Source organism: Loxodonta africana, chromosome 15 (assembly GCF_030014295.1).
Source record: "Loxodonta africana isolate mLoxAfr1 chromosome 15, mLoxAfr1.hap2, whole genome shotgun sequence".
Taxonomy (NCBI): domain Eukaryota; kingdom Metazoa; phylum Chordata; class Mammalia; order Proboscidea; family Elephantidae; genus Loxodonta; species Loxodonta africana.
This window is the reverse complement of record NC_087356.1, coordinates 77539401-77560720: the sequence shown is the minus strand read 5'-3', so window position 1 is coordinate 77560720 and position 21320 is coordinate 77539401. Positions and strand designations below refer to the sequence as shown.

Genomic DNA, 21320 nt, shown 5'->3' with positions numbered 1-21320 from the left:
CAGAGACAAATGTAGATTCGTGGTTACCAGGGGCCGGGGGCAGGAGGGAACAGGAGTCATTGCTGAAGGGGTACTGAGCTTCTGTTTGGGAGGACGAGGACATTTTGGAAATAGACAGTGGTGATGGCAGCACAACATGGTGAATGTGATTGATGTCACCGAATTGTATACTAAAAATAGCTAAAACAGCAAACTTCTAGTTATATATGTTTTACCACACACACACACACACACACACACACACACACACACACACACACACGGAGTGCCCCACCCTGCCACATGCCCTGGCTCGCTCTCCCAGCACCATGACATGCCACAGAGGCGCTGCTCCAGGTCATGAAGTGATACGCCACCTTCCACTGAGTCACCACGCCACCCCAAACCCAGCCCCTAACCCGTGCCCATGAGGGCACCAGGAGGTGGAAGGTGAAGACACTGCAGGTGGAGGGTGCCTGCCCCCTACTTCTCCTTTCACCCCCCTGTGCCCTGATCCTCAGCAATATGCTCCCTTCTCCGGTCCCCTCCCTCCCCATCGCCAACTTAATTCCTTAATTCCCCCTGGAGATAAGCAGCTCTTTCACTGCAATTTATCATTAATCCAAAGGAAAACAGGGTTTGGAAGGGCTGAGGTGGAGGTGGGGAGGCGGAGAGGTGTGAAGACAGCCAGCTCAGCTCTGGCAGGTGTGGCCGCTGGGGACTAGGCTGAAACCCCTGGCGTGCAGTTCCCATTTGGAGCCCTGGGTTGGATTTTGAGAACCACACTTGGTACTGGGGATCTAGTGAAGCTGTTTCTGAGGACAGCAGCTGAGAGGGTGAGGTGTGTGAGACTTGTCCAATGAGCCCTTAGAAGCCTTGGAAGCTGAGCCCTTCTTTAAGTGCCTGAAGAAATACTATGTGCAAGCTCAGAGATGCTCCACGTGATTTCAAGGGGGGTAGGAATAGGACTGGAGTCCCCAGGTGGCGCAAATGGTTGAGTGCTCAACTACTAACTGAAAGGTTGGTGGTTCAAACGCACACAGTGGCACCAGGTGATCTGCTATAATCAATACAGCCAAGAAAACCCAATGGAGCAGTTCTTCTCTGCAACACATGGGGTCGCCATGAATCAGAATCGATTCGATGGCAACTGTTTGTTTTTGTTGGTTTTAGAACAGGACTGATGAATGGAAGCTTTCGGAACACTTTCAGTTCAGTACAAGAAAAAATTGGAGGCAGCCAGAGCTGCACAGGCTTTTAGGGAGGGTGATGAGTTCCCCATTACCGGAGGTATTCATGCTGAAGCTGGATGATTGGCCAGTTGGCAGGGCTGTTATTCAGGGGTTTTAGAAAGTGAATGGGGTGTTACTTTTGACCTCCCTTCCAATGCTGAGATTCTAGGATTCTCTGACTTACCTTCCCTGTCCTCTCCGCCCTCTCCTACAGGGCAGGGAGGCACCTTCAGCTGTGGGCCCAACTGGGAGGCTCCCCTGGACCTGGGAGGGGAACAAGTGGACGCAGGTGTTTAATCCACATGGCGGGGGGCGGGGGGCGGGAGGGGGTGAAGGAGAATGCACTATCTAGCCATACCTGCCCCTCCTATCCAAGCAGGGAGGGCTTAGGCAGAGTGATGGGGTCACCCATGTTGCCCCAAAAGGTCTCCTTCTCTTCATTTCCCAGCTAGGCTGCTGTACCCTCGGGTGTCACTGGCTGTGTATGAGGTCAGAGGATCGATGCTGTCCAAGCCTGGACTGGAAGCTCCAGGCAGGCAGGGGCATTATGCTTACTGCCGTATCCACCCGCAGCTCCCACCCCAGTGCCTGGCATCCAGGGAGCTCTCAATATACAGTTGTTGAATAAACGCACAAACATGCCAATCCCTTCACCACACACACCCAGGGCAGCAGGGTTCCATACCACTGGCAAGGAGAGTGGGGGTCTCCCACCGGGGGGCAGTCAGACTCTTGTGCCTGGGATCCCTGGTAGAGGGTATGTAACTCTTGCTTCTAACTATCCTTTAAGAATAAGGCACAGAGTGGCTTCAAAGAGCCATCAGGTACTGTGCCAGGTGAACATCTCGGGGTGGGAGAGTTTTCCAGGAGCCCAGGGCCCCATCCCCCCAGTACTCCTGGCCTCTGTTGACCACCTTGGACAGGTCACAGGAGCCCAGCTGAGGGACACCCCCCACAGTGTTGGGCACCATGCATTGCAGGGAAGTCTCCTGGGCCTGGCTTCCCAGCCCCCCGCCCCCCACCAACTGCCTCTCCTTCCTTAGCCAGGGTCCTGGGATGAGCAGTAGCTAATAATAGCTGCGTGGTGTGAAGACTTGCTGTGTACCAGGCACCATGCTAATCATACCACATACAGTGTTTACCTCTCCTTAAGCTTACATTATCTCAACCACTTTACAGCCAAGGGAGCCAAGGTCTAGCAGAGTCAGACACAGGAGAAATCTTGTGTGTACAAGCTGACACATGCAAGTGATCAAAGGCTGAGACCACGTGGCTCCAAACTAACCACTGGGCTCAGACAATCCAGCGGGGACAAACAGTTAAACCAGTCATTTGTGATCCTATAGACAAAACAATTATTGAAGATGAACCTTCTCCCATTCTCTAACTGGTGGCTGGGGGGCAGTGTAGATACTGCCTTGGTCAGTCACCAGCTTTGATCGCCTGCCTCCCCACCCTCGCCAGACCCCCAATATCCAGGCTCTGCCCTCTTCCCCAGGGGCTGGGTGAGAGACCTGGTCCTGCGACAGAAGATGACGATCAGGGTCTAATCAGGAGGCGCGCACACACACACACACGCCCCCCACAACAGTGACCTCAAACGTCTCACACCCTCACACAAACCATAAACCTCTCTCATACACACACAAAGGACATAAAAACACTTGTAAAGAAACACATATACCAGCACAAATTATCATTACAGCCGAAAACTGTGTACACAAGCGCCGAGGGGATGGGGGTAACGGAGTGACTGTAGGCGGGGGATAGTGCCTGGGAACGGTGTTGCGCAGGAGAGCTTGGGGGGGGGGGGTACCCAGAGAAGCTGTCGGTGGCCCTGCCTGTCCCCTTTCCTCAGGCTCCTGCAGGGGTGGGGGTGGCCATAGAGATCCTTCCCAGCGATCCCTGCGGCAGCATTGGCAGAGCCAAGGGGGGCGCCAAGGCCGCCGCTGCTCCCCTCCTCCACTGGCCACTTTCAGTTCTGACCCGGAGGTCCATGATCTGACTTGTCGTCGGAGGCGGGGAGGGTTAAGAGGGTGCTGCCTGGGGTGGAGGCAGGCACAGGGAGAGGGGGCTGTGTCCCATAAGTCCCCCAAAGGCCCATCGATCAACCCAGTGGAAATAATCAGCGTGCTCAGCCGGCCCATGCCACTGATTACTCTCTGGACACCATAAACACAGAGAATAAATCTGCAAAGGGGCCAGATAGGAGGGTGTCTCCATAGCAGGGCCAGCCACCCTGCCTGGCCAGGGACAGGCAGCCCATCCATCATTGTGAGAGATGCAGCAATCTAGGCCAATGAGATCAGGACAGTTTGGGGGGTGGGGGAGATGGGGAATGGCAATAAAATCAGCCAGTGCAGTGTGTGCTGCTCCGCTTAGATCTCATTTACACTTCGGGAAGCCTGGCCAATTTATGCCCAGGAGCCGCTGCAGAAAGCCTTGCCACTGACTCAAAACTCTCAATAGAGGCCTGGCCCCATGAGGCAGAAAAGAGGTCCTAGTCTCTCTTTCCCTCCACTCTCATGGAAGTGGCTTAGCTCAGGATGGGCAGAGCTGGTCCCTTTGTTCTCACCAGGCAACCCTTGGTTTTGGACAGGAGTTGAGTGGGTCCTAGCCCTTCCTTCCTCCTATCTCTTTCCAGCATTTCCTGGGTGCAGTGCACATTCCAGTCCCAGGAGCTGATCGCATGGCTCTGGTTTGTGTCTGGGCCACAGAGGCCGAGCGATAATTCAAGCTAACGGAGCATGGATAATCTAGAACAGCAGAGGGTCTAGGAGGAATTTCTCTTTGGCGTCGAAACGTATCAGATGACTGTTCTGCAGCTGAGCTACCACCCTAATTAAGCCAGTGAGTTTGAGAGGAGGCTTGAGTCCACGTGGTGACCTGTGGGGCACTCTGGGAAGAGCTTTGCCCTGGGACCCCCGAGAGGACTTTCTGGTGTCCACTATTGGTCCTTAGCTATGACATTGGGAGGAAGTTTGGTTTTTTCTGCTCCCATTTTCCTCTCTTCTGGGGCAGTTTTCCACCCCAGCTGGGGAGCTGAGGGCACACAGATCCAGCCTCTGGTCTCTAGCTCCCTGTTCTGAACCTGCCTGGGGCAGAGGAAGCACCAGCCCTTTCATCCCAGGAGATCAAAGCAGCTAGCACAGGTGAACACCCCCACTCTCTAGGTTGGGGCCCCTCCCTTGCCATCTTTTGGGGTCTCTCTCCAGAGGCTTAGGACCATCCCTGGCATAGGATCAGCTTGCTGAGCCCTGGATCCACCCAAAATCTGGGACCAGCTTGGGAACACCCCGCTGGGGGCAGTTCCGGGTGGGGTCTCTGGGAGAAGCAATTGCAGCTGTCTCTAGTCTCACAATGAAACAAGGTAGGAGGTCCCCCAAACGGCATCAGTGATCCCCAAAGACTCAGGGGATAAAGAGTGATAATATCAAGACATGTCACTCTAGCATAGCCATATCAATACTGCCAAGACACGTATTTCCAAGGTATCCAAAGGATACAATAGTTATACCAAGACACTCTGAAGATACAGCACTAGTGACTCCCCAAATGCTCCAGGGATACACAGCAACAGCACCAGGTTACTTCCTGCACAGTCAGGGGAGCAGGAGTGGAAGCCATACAGTGCTACCTAGGGGAGTAGGCGATTCTGGAAGCAGGATCTTGTGAGCTACCCCAGGCTCAGTACGCTGTCCACTTCCATCACCTACCCACCTACCCGGAGACAGGTAGCTTAGTGCAGTGGTATGCACATGGACCTGGAGCCAGACTCCCTGACTCCGTGATCTCAGGCCAGTGTCCTAACCTCCGCCTGGGCCTCGTTTTTCCACATGCAAAATGGAGAGAATAGAAAGTACCTTCCATATAAAGTGGTTATGAAGAGTAAAAACATTATGACATGAAGATGTTTACAACCATGCCTGGCACGTGAGAACTCTCAATAAAAGTTTGCTATCATCATCATCATCACCATCATCAATATCAATTGTCCAAACAAGCAACCGTCTAACCACCCAGCATGTTCACCAATGGCCGGTCTTGTGCTGTGAGGCCCCATCAGCAACACAGCTCTTAGTCTTACGGAGAAAATAAGTCCCAGGCCCAATAACTAAGCAGCAAGATGGAAAGCAGTTAGCACGAGGTGTGCTGGGGGCCTTTGCAGATGAGAGGGGTTATTCCGACTGGGGTTTCGTGAAGTCTCCATGGAAGAAATGGCTCTTGGCTTTAGGTTTTGGACATGGGAAGTGAGGGAGAAATGCGGAGAAATAGTATGTGCAAAGGCACTGAGGTGGGAAGGCACAGGGCATGTACAGTGCAGTGTGTGGATGAGTAGGTCTGGCATGCAGGGAAGGGCGGTGAGAGAAGAACCAGGGTTGGAGCAGCCATCAAATGCTTCTGGGCCTGCGAGCACACCTTCCTAGGCATGCTTTAGGTATCATTCAGCCAAGAGGCAATGTGGGCAGGTTAGAGCCGGAGAGTCAGGGAGATAGATAAGCCAGGGGCTATGCTGCAACAGCCCCACAGTTGAAGATGCTGCTACCTGCTTTCCTCAGCAGTGGGGCCAAGTGAAGTGGCAACAGGGTTGGCTTGGCCCTGGGGCACCTTCTCTATTCCCCTTGTCCTAGCAGCTGACAGCATTTCTGCCCAGGACACCAGGACTGAGGGAGTAGGGCTTCTGGGGCACCACTCAGGAGCACAGAGAATGGAGCTTATGGTTCGAGCTGTGCACTCCCACTTGCCTGCAGGCAAGGGCCTTCTGGGGAGCAACCTGGGCCTGAAGAGTTTCCCAGTGCCCTTTTCTCACGTCTGCCCAAACAGATTGGCGCTCCCGTCTCCACTGACTCATTTGGCCGGAACACCTGCTTCCATGCCAAAGCGTGGGCTGACCTGCCTAACCCCCCTGCCCACCCCCCCACCCTGGCACTGGAGTATACTAAGTGAGCCCTTGTGCACTGAGGTGTTTGGGCCTGGCGTTTATTTTCCTCCACAAGATGAAGGCACCAAGGAGGAACAAGCTTTCCTTTGCCCTCATCTTGTTTTCTACGTTTTTTTTTTTTTAAGAAACTTGATGTTTATTTTCTGTCGACTTTATTTCCATTTTCTTAGGGACTGTGGAAGAACAGCTTAAGATTACTCCATGGTTGTTCTTCCCCACTCAGTGGCCTGGGCAGTGGGGACTGCAGCCCAGTCTTCAGCTGCAGGCTGAGCACTCCAGCCTTCAGCAGGGAACTGCTGAATAGACACGGAAGGCACCTGCATGCCTTCAGACCAGTCTGCAACCTGGGGCTGAGCAGCGGTAAATTCAGGAGCGTGAGCAGTCTGTTCACCTGAAATTCTTCCTTGGTCACAGCTTTTTCAGCAGTAGCCTGCTCTTCCTTTTCAGTCTTTTCCAGATCTCTGCAGAAGTAGAGATCAGGCATGACCTCCCATGGGTGCTCCCCAGAGATGGTGCCACGCATGTGCAGAACTTCCTGGGCTAGCATCCGCCACATCAGACCCACTGAGTGAGCTCCCTTGTTACATGGGCTGGCAATGCACACGTAGCACAGAGGAGAATCTGTATCCCACAGAGCAATGGTGGGCAGGTTCACATAAGACGCTCTGTGAGAGGTTGGTCGTCAGCCCTGGGATCAGTAAGCACCAGAAGACGCAGGTTCTGGAAGGCTGCTTGGATCTGGTTAGTGAAGGTTCCAGGAGTGAAGCACCCAGCAATAGGAGTGGCTCCAGGGGTGGCAGCAAACTTCAGCACAGCCCGTTGGCTGATATTCCTGGAGGACATGGCACTGACATCCACTGGGTTTTCAATGGCAACGATGGCCCGAGCTGCCAACAGAAGCTTCTCCTAGGTCCTCTTCAGGTTTACAATGTAGATGCCATCACTTTTCCTTTTGTGGATATACTGTTCCACTTGGAAGTTAAGGTTGGTGCAACCTAAGTGGGCTCCTGCAGCAAGGAATTTAAGGGCATCCTCCTCCTTTATCTGCAGGACATCAAGGGCTGCGGACATTGTGGCAGTTTCCCCTTTAAGTTGCAGTGGGAACCCCAGACAACACTGTAAAGGCTGCCCTCATAAAGTTTTGTATGTAAACATCCAAGGAGTAATTGTAGTCTTCTGGGTGACCAGCAGAGAGGGGAGGGTACGGGCGGACAGGGGGCTGGGCAGAGTATTTTGGAACTTGTCAACAAGCTCTAGAATTTGCAAGAAAAAAAGAATCCCATCAATGGTGGGAAGAGCCCTGACATGGAATCCGAGGTCCCATCACAGCCCAGCTGGGTGATGTGGACCAGTTACTCAGCCGCATGACTGTTACTACCATTTTCCTTTGCAGTGAGGGCTGTTTTTTGGGGGAAGGAGTGGCACCAGGAAGCCCCTGTCAAGGCTACCAGCAGGCTCTGGCATCCTGAGTGGGGGTCTTGGGTGAAACTCTATCTGCAGGTGAGGGAAAATGCTCCCGTCTAGGGTCATCAGACTCCTAGCCCCATCTTTTGGCCTGAAAGATGGGTCAAGATTCAGGCCAAGGGTACTATGAGAACTCCAGACTGACTGCACTGCTAGGACATATCTCTCACTATGTCCAGACCTACAGTTCAGGAGGCGTGCTGTCTCTCATTCCCGCAGGCCCTCCTCCACCTGACCCCTCCTCCATGTAATGATAATGACCCTATAGAACAGAGTAGCCATGGGTTTCCAAGGAGCAGCTGGTGGATTCAAACTTTTGGTTAGCAGCCAAGCTCTTAACCACTTCGCCACCAGGGCTCTAAATAGCCCTGAAGGAAATAAATGTCCTTCTCCCCTTCAGGTAGAGGGTAGAACTGAGGGTCCATGTGAGCAGGAGGGACCCCCACTCCGTGGTGTTTCCAGGTTTGGAGGCACACACTCTAGGCATGGGGGGCTCCATTTAAGCCCATAGATAGAACTTAAACTCCCTAGTCATACATCCTTGTGCCCATGGCCACTGGCCTGTTTTGCTGCCTGGACCATGCCTGGAGCTATGTCCCAATGGAGCCACCAGCCAGAGGAAGTAATGTCCTCTAATGAGATCCGGGGCCAGAGTGGCCAGGCGGGTTTTATTGTCTGTGGGTTGGTAATGAGATTCCTCATAAAATGAGAATGAAATTGGGGTCTGCGCAGACCAGAGAGGGTAGGGGACGGCCCAGGAGAGTCGACTTTGCCAAATCTCATCCCTCTCCCCCTCTCTGCTGCTCCACTCAGTCCATAATGGTTTCTGAGCACCCACGCTCTGCTCCTGGGCCAGGCCACACCCTGACCCCATGTCTGCCTGTGCCCTGGGGCTCCAGGCTCACATCTCAGAGGCCCTGCCCAGGTCTCTGTTCAGATCCCCAGGAGGTGATGTCACTGCCTTTGGCCCACCTAGCTGTTCTGTTGTTAGGTGTCCCGTGCACTCTGCCAACCTAGGCTGCATGGTCAGCTCCAGCTGGGCCACCCTCCAGCCTGTATCCTTAAAGTATCTCTCACTTCCCTAGGGAGTCACCATGCTGTATGAAGGCAACACCTGGCACCGTGGTTGTTGAGGGGAAAGTGTAAGCTGATGGTGGCTGAAGGGACGGCCATCTCACTAGACACATTCCACTCTGGTGTGGCTCAGCCTCTTCTCTGTCTGCCCGTCCTACCCCATTTCATCTTCCTGATCTACTGGATTCGGAGGCAGAAGACCTGGCATCTAATTAGGCCACACTGGCATGAGATAATCAGCAAGCTACTAAACCTAAGTCTCAGTTTCCTCATTTGTAAAATGGAAGCAATACTAACGCCCATTCACAGGGGATTATTGGCAGGATCAGCTGAAATTATGACAGGATGCTGTAAGCTGTAAAGAGTGCCACAAACGTGATTATTATCATTGAGGGAAGGTACAATCTGCAACAGGAGAAACTGAAAGAAGGGCTTTCTGCCAGTGAGAAGGGGGTGCCTCCAGAGAGGATTTGCCCCCTATTTGGCTGGATGGGTGGACCCCCAGAAAGAGGATCTTGTTGCCCAACCCCCTCCTCGCCCAACGTGGAATTCCGAAGGAAGGCAAGGGTGAATCCCAGGCCCTGCCTGCCAGCCCCAGGCGCTGCCCCAGTGAGGGCTCCAGATGGGCAATGGTGCCCAGCTGGGCTGCAGCCAGGGAGCGAGGTGGGGGGCAGGTGGCAGGAGATCCCTTGGTGACATGCTGCAGGACAAAAGGCGACATGCTGAAGGACAAATGGCACGACCACCCAGGCTGGACCCAGGCAGGTGCCAGAAGGTCAGCCCAGCTACCTGAGCCTCCTGGGGCTGCTTGCATTCACAGCCATCATTTCCAGTGGGGGAGGGGTAGCTCCTTGTTGGAGACAAAGGAAGTGAGGCCAGCCAGGAAGCAGGCAGGCAGCTGAGTGGCTTTCTTAAGAGAGAGGAAAGTTGGCACTTCCCAAGCAGCAGACTCAGAGAGAACCAGGACCACTCAGAAGAAATGTAGAGTGAATAGTAGGAATTACCACTTCATTGCATGTTTATTACATGCAGGGCAATGTGTTAAGCACTTGTCATACATTATTCTCAAACTAATTTCCACAAACCTCCTTTGAAATCTGTATTAACAGAAACCCATTTTACAGATGGGAAACAGAGGCCTCCAAAGTGACCAAACCAAATTCACTCGGCCAGCAATTGGTAGAGCTGGGATTCAAACCCAGTCACCTGGCCCCACTTTGCTTTCTCACTATGATAAGGCCAGGGCTGTCCCCAGAAAATCTGGGGCCTGGGACCACTGCTGCTCTGCCCTGCCTGGAAGACTGTGAAAGGCACAGATCCCACAAACCCCAAAGAATACACATCTGTTGCCCACGCCCCTGCTCCCAGGGTAAACCTGGATTTTCCATTGCCCTTAAGAGCCTACAGTCTGCTGTCAGAAAGTCTTTCTTTGTGTCCTTCCTGAGTCTCGCCTGCTACAATGAGTCCATTTCTCCTTGTGGGAGGGGTCAGAGTTGCAATCTTAGGTTCAGTGGGTTTTCTCCTGTCTCTCCCCTCTCCCTTCTCCCAGCCTCAAACAGCACAAGAGAATCCAGGGCTTCAGGAGTTAACTGGACTAAGGGGTGTTATCTCCAGCTCAGGGCCCTCCCTTTGCAAGGTGATCCCTAGTCAGATCTTAAGTTACCTTCTGTCCCAGCCAGCACATCTGCTGCTGGATCTGCAGACCTTGTCTCCGTGGAGAGGGGCAGGCATCGTGCAGGAGAAATCCTTTCCAGCTGGGCTTGGGCACAGGGTGCTGGGCTCCCAGAGCTGTCCTCTTTCCCACTCTCTGCCCACCTCATTCCCACTTGCCTTTCCAACAAGGGGGCTCGGCCCCTGCTTTCTGCTGTATGAGCCCAGATGTTTCCAGGCACACATAGGTCACTGACCTGGGCACACATGGCTCCGCAGGGTTGCTCATGGAAGACCAAAGCCCATACTTATGCCCAGAATATGCCATCTTTTACCCCCCAGATGATCCCTTTTCCCCAAGTACTCCCGCAGGAAGCGAAGATGCCAAATTCATAGCTAAAAACCTGTCTCCCACAGCCCCTCCCAGCCATTCAGGAATCATGAGAACTTGTGGGGCAAGCCGGGCTCCAGTTAATACTGAGTTCTGGTGATGCTGTTTGCCAGGGAAACAGAAGGCTGACAAGAGGAGAAAGCCTCTCCAGGTGTTGTCAAGGTCTTGGGCATCCTCCTCCGAGGATCGAGAGGCCAGTCTAAAGCCAAGGGCAGAGCAGAAAAAGAAAGCAGTGTCTAGGCTTCCCATCCCCAAAGGACTGGGCACAGCACATCTTGGAGGGAGCCTGCCAAGGGCAAATCCTAGGTCTCTGAGGAGTTCCAAGATCTCCTCCCAAAGTCACCCTCAGCGACACTCTGACATACACACAGACATTAGTAAGGCTCAGAACCACTCACAAAATCCTAGCTGGAAAGCCATACACAATTAGTTATGTGTGAACATACATTTGGCATCTATTTATGGACACAGTCCCAGGCTGACCCACAGATACCAGCGTACACACCTTATCCCAGTTCTCCTTGGGTCTGCAGGTACACTTTGAATCATAGCTAACCAACACGAACACACGGAACCCTGAGCCTGTGTGTGCCCGTAGCCACTCTACACCGAAGGTGAGGCTCGACGCAGTGGGTCAGAAACATTGTAGCCCAAGTTTCCCCACTGGCTACTGCTTATTCCAGCCTGGCACACTGGCTGACATTCAAGGTTAAAAAAAAAAAAAAAAAAAAATCATCACAACAGGCGAATAAAAAGACACCCTCTCCTTCTGCCCCTCCCCCAGGTAGAAGTCTTTCAATTTACCAGGTTAACCAGGAAAGACACAATCGGGAAATCAAAGGTACGTTCACACCTCCCTGGGGTGTTTTCTGTTTGTACTGAACAATGAACGTTAGTCAGCTGCTAAACAATGGCAGTATCGCAGGCACAGCGACTGGGACCGACCCTCTGCCCCAGCGGCCTGGCCCACCTGCTCAGCCCTCAGCTCTAGGGTCCTGGCAGCACACACTGGGTCCAGGGGTCAGCAGTGGCCAATGAGGTGGAGTCATTGTGCAAAGCTGAGTGGTTGGGAAGGAAACTGATATCACAGTCCTGGTCTTAGCCAGTGTTGGGCTCCAAGAGGCCAGCTGTCTCAAATGTGCAGCAGTTCGGGCTCGGAGACACGTTCTAGGGCCCTCCACCTCCATCCAGCCAGGCTGCTGGGCCTTGGCCCTGCAGTCTTTCTCCCCTCTAGTCCTGGCTCTCAGGCCTTGGGTTTGATTGTGAGATACACTCCACTGCGCTGCCTCTTAACAGGCACTGAGATTCCCGTTTGCACGTACGTAAACCCCAGGCCAGCAGGATTGGTTTTGCCATAACGTCTGGCCCAGCGAGGCCTATCACATCACTGTCGTGAGAACTGAGGAGAATAACTCCACAGTCCTGACACTCAAGTTTCAAAGGAAACCACCATAGCAGCCAGTTCTGTGCAGGCTGCAGAGAAGGGGTGTGTGGTGGCCCGACAGGTCTTGAAACTAATTCTGAGGGTGTGCATGACACCTGGGGTGTGTGTTCTCTTTCCAGACAAGGTTTGGGGAAGCCAATTAGGGAGGGTGCGGCATAGGTGGGACACCAGCGCAGTACACCTGCTTCTCAGGCAGGTTCTGGGCCTCCTCACTGGGGCTCCCTCCCTGCCCTCTTTGGGAGGCAGCCCCGTACCTCCCTTGCCCTCTCCTCTGAGTTAACAGGAGGGAACAGCAGACTGCCATCCCAGGAAACAAACAGGCTCACAGGGCTTCACCATCCTGCCTGGGAGTCTGTGTTGCTGAAAACATATTTCTGTGTTTACATTTCAATAGCCAGAGTGGGAGTCTTTCAAAGTCGGGGACCATCGGGCACACTGGGGGCTCTCCCCTCACCTCCCATCTCCGGCCACAGCCCAGGGACAACCCAGAAAAGAACATCAGGCTGGCAGGTCCCCAGAGAAAAGCAGTAGCCAGCAATCGGGAAGAAGGCTGCAGGGAGATGAAAAATAGGGTGTGAGCTGGCAACTTCAGGGCCTACTGGCCTCTGTCCAAGTGTACTACTGGGCACAGCCATACCCACCTGCCTCTCCTGCAAGCAGACCAAGGAGAGTAAGCAGAGGAGCCTCCAGGACCACAGGTACTGGTTAGAAAGGAGCTGGGCAAGTCCGGGAACTTTGGCTGTGCTGCCGCTATCCATCCATTGCTTACAATCAATGGAAGAGCACTTATTAAGTGCCTGTCTGAACTGTGGTTCCTTCTCTGCACCCCCCATCTAGATTTGCAGTGGGGGGAGTGTCCATATTTAAGCCAGGTGAGAATGTCACCTCCCCACCCCCACTGAAAGGAGCAGAGCCAGCTTCCAGCTCCCCTAAGAAGGAATTAACCACGCGCACACAACGTGTCAGGGGAGGGCGCTGGGTCATGCCCTTTTTAAGTGGACAGTGCCACCTGTGCCCTGGAATTCCAAGACGCTGAAGAAATGACCCCCCACACACACACCTAGCAGGGCAGCACCTCAGGGGCTGGGGGCCGGGGCACCCCGGTGCAGGTTTCCGCAAGCTGACTTCATGCCATAGCGGTTCAGCGAGATCTGCGGGGCGCTCAGCAGTGAGCAGGCAGCAGGAGAAGAGGCACCAAAGTGAGGCAAAGCTCCTGCCTTCCACGAGGGCACACCCCCATCCCCTATCAACTTGGCAGCCAGGCTGGCCCCTCCTCACAAACTGCACGGCCAGTCTGCGACACCGTAGGCACCCCTCCTGATCGCTGCCAGCGGCGCCTTCGATGTAATAATATTTTTGCCCCACACAGGGCTGGTCTCCTTACTCCCCTATTCTGCCACCCCAAGGTGAGGGCCACGTGCTTCAGCCAAGCCCTTCTTCCTAAAAAACCCGTCTTGCTAGGGCGGGAGGTCGTCTCAGGTTTCTTTCTAGGGGGCTGGAGTAAGCCCCCTTCCCCCCCCCCCGCCCCCACGCCAGTATCATCAGCCAAGGCGGGAGCTGGAGAACTTCCCCAGGGACACAAAGAGTTAAATCCAGGCCAGGGGACTCGGTCGGATTTGCCTCCTAAACGCATTTTCCAGTTCGTTCCCCAGCACAATGCGCCCGGGCCGGTCCCAGCCTCCGCCCCCACACCAACCGTCAGAGTGGGCCACAACCGGCCACCTTTTGGGGCCACCCTACGGTCGGGCGCTGAGTTAACCCCTCCGCCGCCGGCAGCCTGCACCTCGAGGAAGGACACATGGGACTCCTCGGAGCCCCTTGGGAAAGTGGGTCATGCAACCACCTGGCTGACACGAAGCCTGCGGCTTTTCCTCGGGGGACAGCCACCCAAACAGCGAGCGGAGTTCCGAGGCGGAGCCCAGCTCTGCGCCAGGCCGGCCGGATGCGATCCCCGCGGCCTCGGCCTCACCCTCCAGGAAAGAAACCGCAGGTGAGCTAAAAGCCGCCTCTGCTGCAGGAGCGGACTCTCCGCGCCCGCTGTGGGGCGACTTGGGGCCGGAGCGGCCCGAGCGCCCGGAGCATCTGACCGAGGGATCGGAGAGACACGCAGCCCCCCGCCATCCTTCAAACCCACAGCCCCCCAGCTCCGAGACTGATGCCCTCCCCCTGGGGCTGTTGTCTGCATACGCCGAGACGGTGATTATTTATTTTGCATTTATGTAACATACGGTGTTTCCAAGCTGCTTCTCGAGCTGAGAGCTGGTTATTAAATAAATAGAACGCTATTACATATTATTTTTGTGAAAAACTGAGCCCAGAAAGTGCTTTCTTGCTACAGAGAGACGTGCATCCGACTGCTTCCCTGCACCGCAGGCTGCTCGCTTCTCAACCTCCTTTCCTCTGCTGCCCCCCCCCGCCCCCTTATCTAAGCCGTGACCCAACTTTTCTGGCTCTTTTCACTCCCTACAACCCAAACGTCCCCGCCATCCATCTCCCAGCCCCGGGGAGGCAATGGATGGAAAAGACGAGGTAGAAGCCGAACACACTTACTTGGGAGGAAGAATGCGGTCAAGCCGAGAGCGAGTCCCCACCAGCGTCCAGCGGCGCCCGCAAGCCCCATCCGAGCCATCGGGGTCCAGGGGTCCAGCGAGAGGGGCGACAGGGAGAGCGCTCCTGGCTCTCCAGAAACCAGCCCGGAAGACGAGGGTGGATCACTGCCGGCGGGCGATCGCTTGGATGATCCAGGTCAGCCCGCAGCCGTCGGCCGAGGCGGGTGGGCTGGGCTGGGCTCCGCGCGGCCGCAATCGGGCCCGGGCCTCCGCCGGCTCAGAGGCTCGGCAGATGCCCGCCGCGAGTTGCAGGAGTCATGCCCCGGTCCCCTCCTCTGCTCTCCGCCCCACGCTGGTCCCCGCCCTTTTCTTCCACGCAGAGCCGGCCTGGGAGAAGGGACCCACCCCCGGCGCGCCCGGCTGCCCGGCGCGCTCAAACGCAGCCGCTCGGCTCCAACTTGCAGGCGTCCATGGCCGGCCGTCCTCGGGGGGCGGCGGGACGAGCCCGGGCGGCGGGCGGCGGGCGGGCGGGCGGCGGGGTGGGCTCGGGGCCCAGGCGGCGGGCGCGCAGCGAGCTGTCCCGGCGGCTCCGGCGGTGCGGCTCGGCGAGGCCGCGGGAGCAGAGCGAGCCCCTGGCGCGGCGCGTCCCCGCCCGTGCTGCTGTGCTCGCTGGGCCGGGCCGGCGATCCGCCACAATGTGCAGCTTCCAGCGCCGAGTCCGCCGCGCTCGCTCAGCTCCCTCTCTTTCTCTCACTCGCACGGCTCAGCCTCTCACCCGCTCTCGCTGTGATGTCAGACCCAGGGGAGGGGTTAGCGTTAACCCCCTCCCGGCTCCGAGGCGCGCCGGCCCGGGCCCGGCCTCCGCCCGGCCGCGCACACCTTCCTGGCCGGAGGCGAGACTCGGAGCCCGCGTGAGGGCCGTGGGGGTCACGCTCAGGCCCACTCGCTCGTGAGATGCCCCTTCGGTCTCCTTTCAGCCCCGGAGAGGGCGGGAGGCCAAGCCGCCCTCCTCCGTGGCTGGCAAAGGGAGGCAGTGACCCCTAGCGGCCAGCGTCGGGGGACAGGCTGTCGGTGGGGGTGGAGTTAAGATGGGGGGCTGTGGAGGGGCGTGCTGTACCGCGCGGGGTCGAAGCTGAAAGGGCTTCTACAGACCTCTTTCCAACCCTGCCCCCGTTTGACAGATGAGGAAACAAAGGCAAGTAAGGCGTCTTGCCGACGGACACAAGGGCAGACAGTGACAGAGCTGGGACTAGAACCCAGCGGCCAGAGGCTGCCTCTGCATCACCTGGGCGCTCACTGGAGGGGCAGCTAAGCCAGGGACCGGAAGCTGCCGGAGAAGTCCGTAGTGGGCATTCGTGAATGAGCTCGGAGCCACTGAGGTTTCTAGTAGGATTTCTTTTCTAATCCCCACTCCCCTCGGGGGTTCCTCTTCCAAATATTGCAGCCCTTCACCTCAAACAGAACATGAACTAGCCCTCTGCTCCCTTTGTGGCACTTTTGTTTTTAGCGATTTGCAGCATTCCGGCGAAAGTGCCCCATCCAGTCAGCGGCCCGGCAGGGCAGGGACTCTCCGCCCCATCCCGTTCACCACCCGCCACATCCGGGTGGGGTTGGCTCCCTGCCAAGGCAACTGGGCCCCCGGGCCCTTGGCAGCCTGAAGCCTGCCCTCTCCTCCTCCTTTCTGAACCTCCTACCCCCTTCCCCTCGCCCAAGACGAGGCCGACAGGCAGGAGTTCCCATCAAGCTCTCCCCAGGCGCCTGACCAGACAGTGCTCCTTTTGGCCTTTGCCCACCCTCCAAGCAGGGAGCAAAGGGGAAGTGGTCAGTTCCTGATAAAATGTAAATTCTAGTTCCTGGGAAGAAGAGCAGCTGGAGGGGGAGGGGCAAGGAGGGCACCACAGGCCCACCATCTGGGATTACCCCCAGCCCCAGTCTCTTGGTTTCAGGCTGAAGCAAGTGGTCTCATTTGTCACACAGAGTACACTCGTAGATTCACACTTTATACCAAAGATTGTGCCAGGCTTGGGGATACAGAGACATCCTCATTGCCCTGAAGGCATTCAGTCTAGTTGGGGGTGGCAGACATAGATTGAAACCAATGTTATAAACAAGCATTCAATGTGGTGTGTGTCCAAGGTGTGCCCACACAGTTCGGTCGGTGGGTCACAGAGAAAGTGCCTAGTTCAATTCAGCCCGGGGTGGATTAGGGGTTAGCAAAGGCTTCAGGGGCAGGGGACACAGGCGCAAAGTGAGTCATTTATCAACCAAGCTATGTGGGAATGAGGCATTCAGGAGACTGGATTTAAAGAAGAAAAGTCAGCATGTGTGAGGAAGGGCTGAAGACAAACAACTGGGTGAGGAAAAACCAAAACCTATTGCTTTTGGGTCGGTTTGGATTGATAATGACCCTACAGGACCCTGTAGGACAGAGTAGAACTGCCCCATAGGGCTGCCAAGGCTGCCAAGGCTGTAATGTTTATGGAAGCAGATTGCCACATCTTTCTCCCATGGAGCGGCTGGTGGATTTGAACCACCAACTTTTCAGCCAGCAGCCGAGTACTTAAGCACTACACCACCAGGGCTCCTTGCTGGGTGAGTAGGGGCCCACACATGGATGTGGCTTGAGTATCAGACTTGAGCTTAAATGCAGGGAAGCCCCTGGCGAGTTTTAAGTTGGCGAATGTCCTATCAAAGTTGAGTGTGTGGTAGCTCCCCCAGGCAGCCAGGAACCTCTCCTCTAACTGCTAATGCTTGAAGGGCCAGGGCTGTGTTGGGTTCATTGCTGCAGCCCCGGACCCTGCTCCTGGCAGGCTGAAAGAGCTGGATGGATGGATTTGTGAGGACAATTCCAGATTCCCCGATGCTTACTGGTTCCCTGCTCAAGTTCTCTTACTGTCTCCAACCTTGGCTAAGGCTTTTTTGATCTTCTGCTCTTACCTGGGCTTCTAGACAGCGTGTGTCTGGGGCTGGTGGGTGGGTTGTTGCTGCCTGGAGATGGGCTGGATGGAAAAGGTTGATGAGAGTAAATGAGATAGTCATCATCTTTAAACAGTCCCCTAAAACATGCAAAGCACCGAAGCATAGGGTGTGTATTTGTGAGAGTGTCTGTGTAGTGGGTTTCAGAAGATGGAAAAAGAGAGCCAGGGAGGGGGCAAAGGAAAATAAGATAGAACTTGTGTGCTCAGAGAGCTGATTCACTCAACAACAAAAAAATTGTTTTAATGTTATTGTGCTTTAGATGAAATTTCACAGCGCAAATTAGTTTCTCACTCAAAAATTTATATGCAAATTGTTTCGTGACATTGGTTGTAGTCCCCAAAATGTGTCACCATTCTCTCCCTTTCTCTTTCCACCACGGTTCCCTGTGTCCATTCCTCCAATTTTCCTGTCCCTTCTTGCCTTCTTGTCTTCGCTTTTGGGCAGGTGTTACCCATTTGGTCTCATATACTTGGTTGAGCTAAGAAGCACGGTCTTCTCGTGTGCTATTGTTGGTATTAAGGGTGTCTAATTTTTTTTTTAATCTTTGGCTTAAAGGTAGACTTCGGGAGTGGCTTCAGTTCTGAGTTAGCAGGGTATCCGAGGGCCATAGTCTTGGGGGTTCTTTCAGTCTCTGTCAGACCAGAAAGTCTGCTCTTTTTTTTTTTCTTTTTGATGAATTTGAATTTTGTTCTACATTTTTCTCCTGCTGTGTCGGGGACCCTCAACTGTGATCCTTGTCAGAGCAGTTGGTGGTGGTAGCTGGGCATCATCTAGTTCTTCTGGGCTCAGACTGGCGGAGGCTCTGGTTCGTGTGGTCCCTTAGTCCTTTGAGCTAATATTTTCCTTGTATCTTTGGCTTTCTTCATTCTTTGCCCTGGACGGGATGGGACCAAAGTGTGTGTCTTAGATGGTCGCTTGCAAGCTTTTAAGATGCTACTCACCAAATTAGGACATAGAACATTTTCTTTATGAACTATGTTATGCCAATTGACCAAGATGTCCCCCGAGATCATGGTTCCCAGCCCTCAGCCCCAGTAACTTGGTCCTTTAAGGTGTTCGGATGTGTCTGGAAGCTTCTATGATTTTACCTTAATCAAGTTGTGCTGACTTCCCCTATATTGTGTGTTTTCTTTTGTAACAATGGTATGGTATGTGGGTGGTGTCTTATCTCCTTTAACTTCACAAGGAGGAAGGAGAATCAAGATCAACAGCCCAAGGCTGATTCCTATGAGGTAGAGGTCAGACATGCCTCTTGCCTCCACCATGTTTACCAATTCTGACACCAACCGTCCCTCCCACGGCACTCTCTACTTCTCTACTGGGTTTGATAATTCATTGCAATGGCCACTCAGAACTCACAGACAATACTCATGATTATGAGGTTTATTAGGGAAGTAACAGGTTATAATTTGGGTTCAAGACTGCTCGAGGTTACAGTTCTTCCATCAGGACAGCCTCTTCCCAGCCAGGCCTCTCCCTGCCTCTCTGCCTCTGCCCAAAGGCACTCAGCTTTCTCACTCTATGGACTGGGAAGCCCACTGCACGGTCTCTCCTGCCGCCACTTCTCTGCCACCATTTCACACCATCTCCAGGGTTACAGCTGGCCCTCTGTCTCAGTCTCCTCATTCCCAGAGCTTCTCAGCTCAGGAATCCTGGGTTGAAAGTTCATGCTCTCCACTCCCGGCTGTTCTTCCTTGGTGATGGAGGGATCCTCTCTTTCCTGCATCTGGGGTGGCTCATTTCAAGCCCAACAGGATGACAAAACTGACCAATCCCTTTGGTGGGCCTCAATTACCCTATCACGCAGTCCCACCCATTCACTCGGGTGGGAATTACAAGACCATGTCTAGAAAGGCCACACAAAAGTGGTTCATCACACCGCATCTTTCCCTTCACCAGAGTTACCACTTGTCTACTATCTAGTTAGTGATTTCCCCTCCTCACCCCTCCCCTCCCTCATAACCATCAAAGATTGTTTTTTTCTGTGTGTAAACAATATTTATCGTTTTGTCATTAATTTATTTCACATAGCAAAATGCCCTCCAGATTCATCCATGCTGTGAGATGTTTCATGGATTCATCATTGTTCTTTATCACTGTGTAGTATTCCACTGTGTGTATGTACCATAGTTTATCCATTCATCTGTTGATGGGCACTTACATTGTTTCCATCTTTTTGCTATTGTGAATAATTAACAAATGTTTTTTTGAGTACCTACTATGTCAGGTACTGAGGCAGCAAAGACCCTACTCAAATCTCACCCATATTACAGGATCGAAGTTGTTAGCTGCCCAAAGAGAGGCCCCCCCCAACCAAAAAAAAAAAAAAAGAGGGAAAAAAAGAAAAGAAAAAAGCTGGCACCCAAAGGAAAGAGCAAGAGCTTCTCATTGTGGAAAGCAAGGAAGGCTTCTGGAAGAGGTGATGTTTGACCGAGGCCCTGAAGGATGGATTAAGTTTGGACTAGGGGAGGTGGGGGACAGAATTTCCGGTGGAGGGAACAGCTTGTGCAAGGACATGGAGGTGGGAAATGTTGGAGCCTGTGTGGAAACAGCTGGTGGACCAGTTTGCTTTGCATTCTGGCTACGTGTCAGAGAAAGGGGCAGGTAGGTGCAGCCAGATTACAAAAGATCTTGAAGGTTTCTTTCAGTGACAGGAGGAAGCATAGAACCAAGCATCAGGAGACTAGACTCAGGCCAGTAGTCTTAAGCTGGAAACCCAGGAGTCATTCTCGCTTCTTTCTTCTTCAACCACCATATTCCAATTCAAACACAAATCCAGTTGACGCTGTCTTCAGTATAGATCTTAAATCAAGTGACATTGCTTCATTTTCACAGGTCACTTCCTAGTTCATTCCTTGATAATCCCCTCCAGAGAGGAAAAAGTACAATGCAATGTTGTAGTCAATCCCACAAGACTCTGGAGCCAGATTGCCAAGGTCTGAATCCTTAAATTTCAGCTCTGCCGCTCAGTCGCTGTGTTTTCTTAGGCAAATGACTTAACCTCTCTGTGTTCAGGTTCCTCATCTGTAAAATGGGAGAAAAAGAGTACTTACCTCAGGGAGTTGAGAGGATTAAATGAGTTAAACATGTGAAATCCTTGGAGCCATTACTGGTGTACAGGAAGTTACCATTTTTATTGTCATCTGTCTCCCCACATCCAGTTTTGCTTTCCTCTGCCACAGTGCCAGAGGGATAGATGTATTTTTTAAAATGTTTATTTTGAAATAATATTGGATTTTAAAGAAGAGTAGCAAAGATGATAGAGTTCCCTATGCCCTTCACCCAGCTTCTCCTAAAGTCAGTACCTTACAGTAACCATGGTGCATTTATCAAAATTAAGAAATGAACATTGGCATACTACTGTTAACTGAAGTACAGAATTTGTTCAGATTTTCCCAGTTTTTCTACAAATGTCCTTCTTCTGTTCCAGGATCTCATCCAGGATACCACATTGCATTTAGTAGTGGGATATTTTTATAATGGGAATAATCAGGTCTCAACCCCTCAGGGGCCCTCCTTGGCCTGCCTGACTCTGAGGCCAGTATCAAATCCTCAACAAGGCCTCTAGGGCACTTGCTTGCTTCTACAGCCTTGTCTCGTCCTACCCAGGGCTTTG

General features: G+C 53.6%; 1 protein-coding gene and 1 pseudogene across 1 annotated transcript in view; both read right to left on the bottom strand.

The window, feature by feature from the left end:
* Nucleotides 1–15235, bottom strand: part of NECTIN1 (nectin cell adhesion molecule 1) — a 79827-nt gene extending 64592 nt beyond the window's left edge. Inside the window, exon 1 of the mRNA XM_064268943.1 lies at nt 14727–15235. Within this exon, the coding sequence (XP_064125013.1) occupies nt 14727–14805 (79 nt within the window). The 5' untranslated portion in view covers nt 14806–15235. The remainder of the gene's footprint in view (nt 1–14726) is intronic.
* On the bottom strand, nt 6156–11458 carry LOC111752841 (small ribosomal subunit protein uS2-like; annotated as a pseudogene).
* Nucleotides 15236–21320: the final 6085 nt, after the last annotated feature.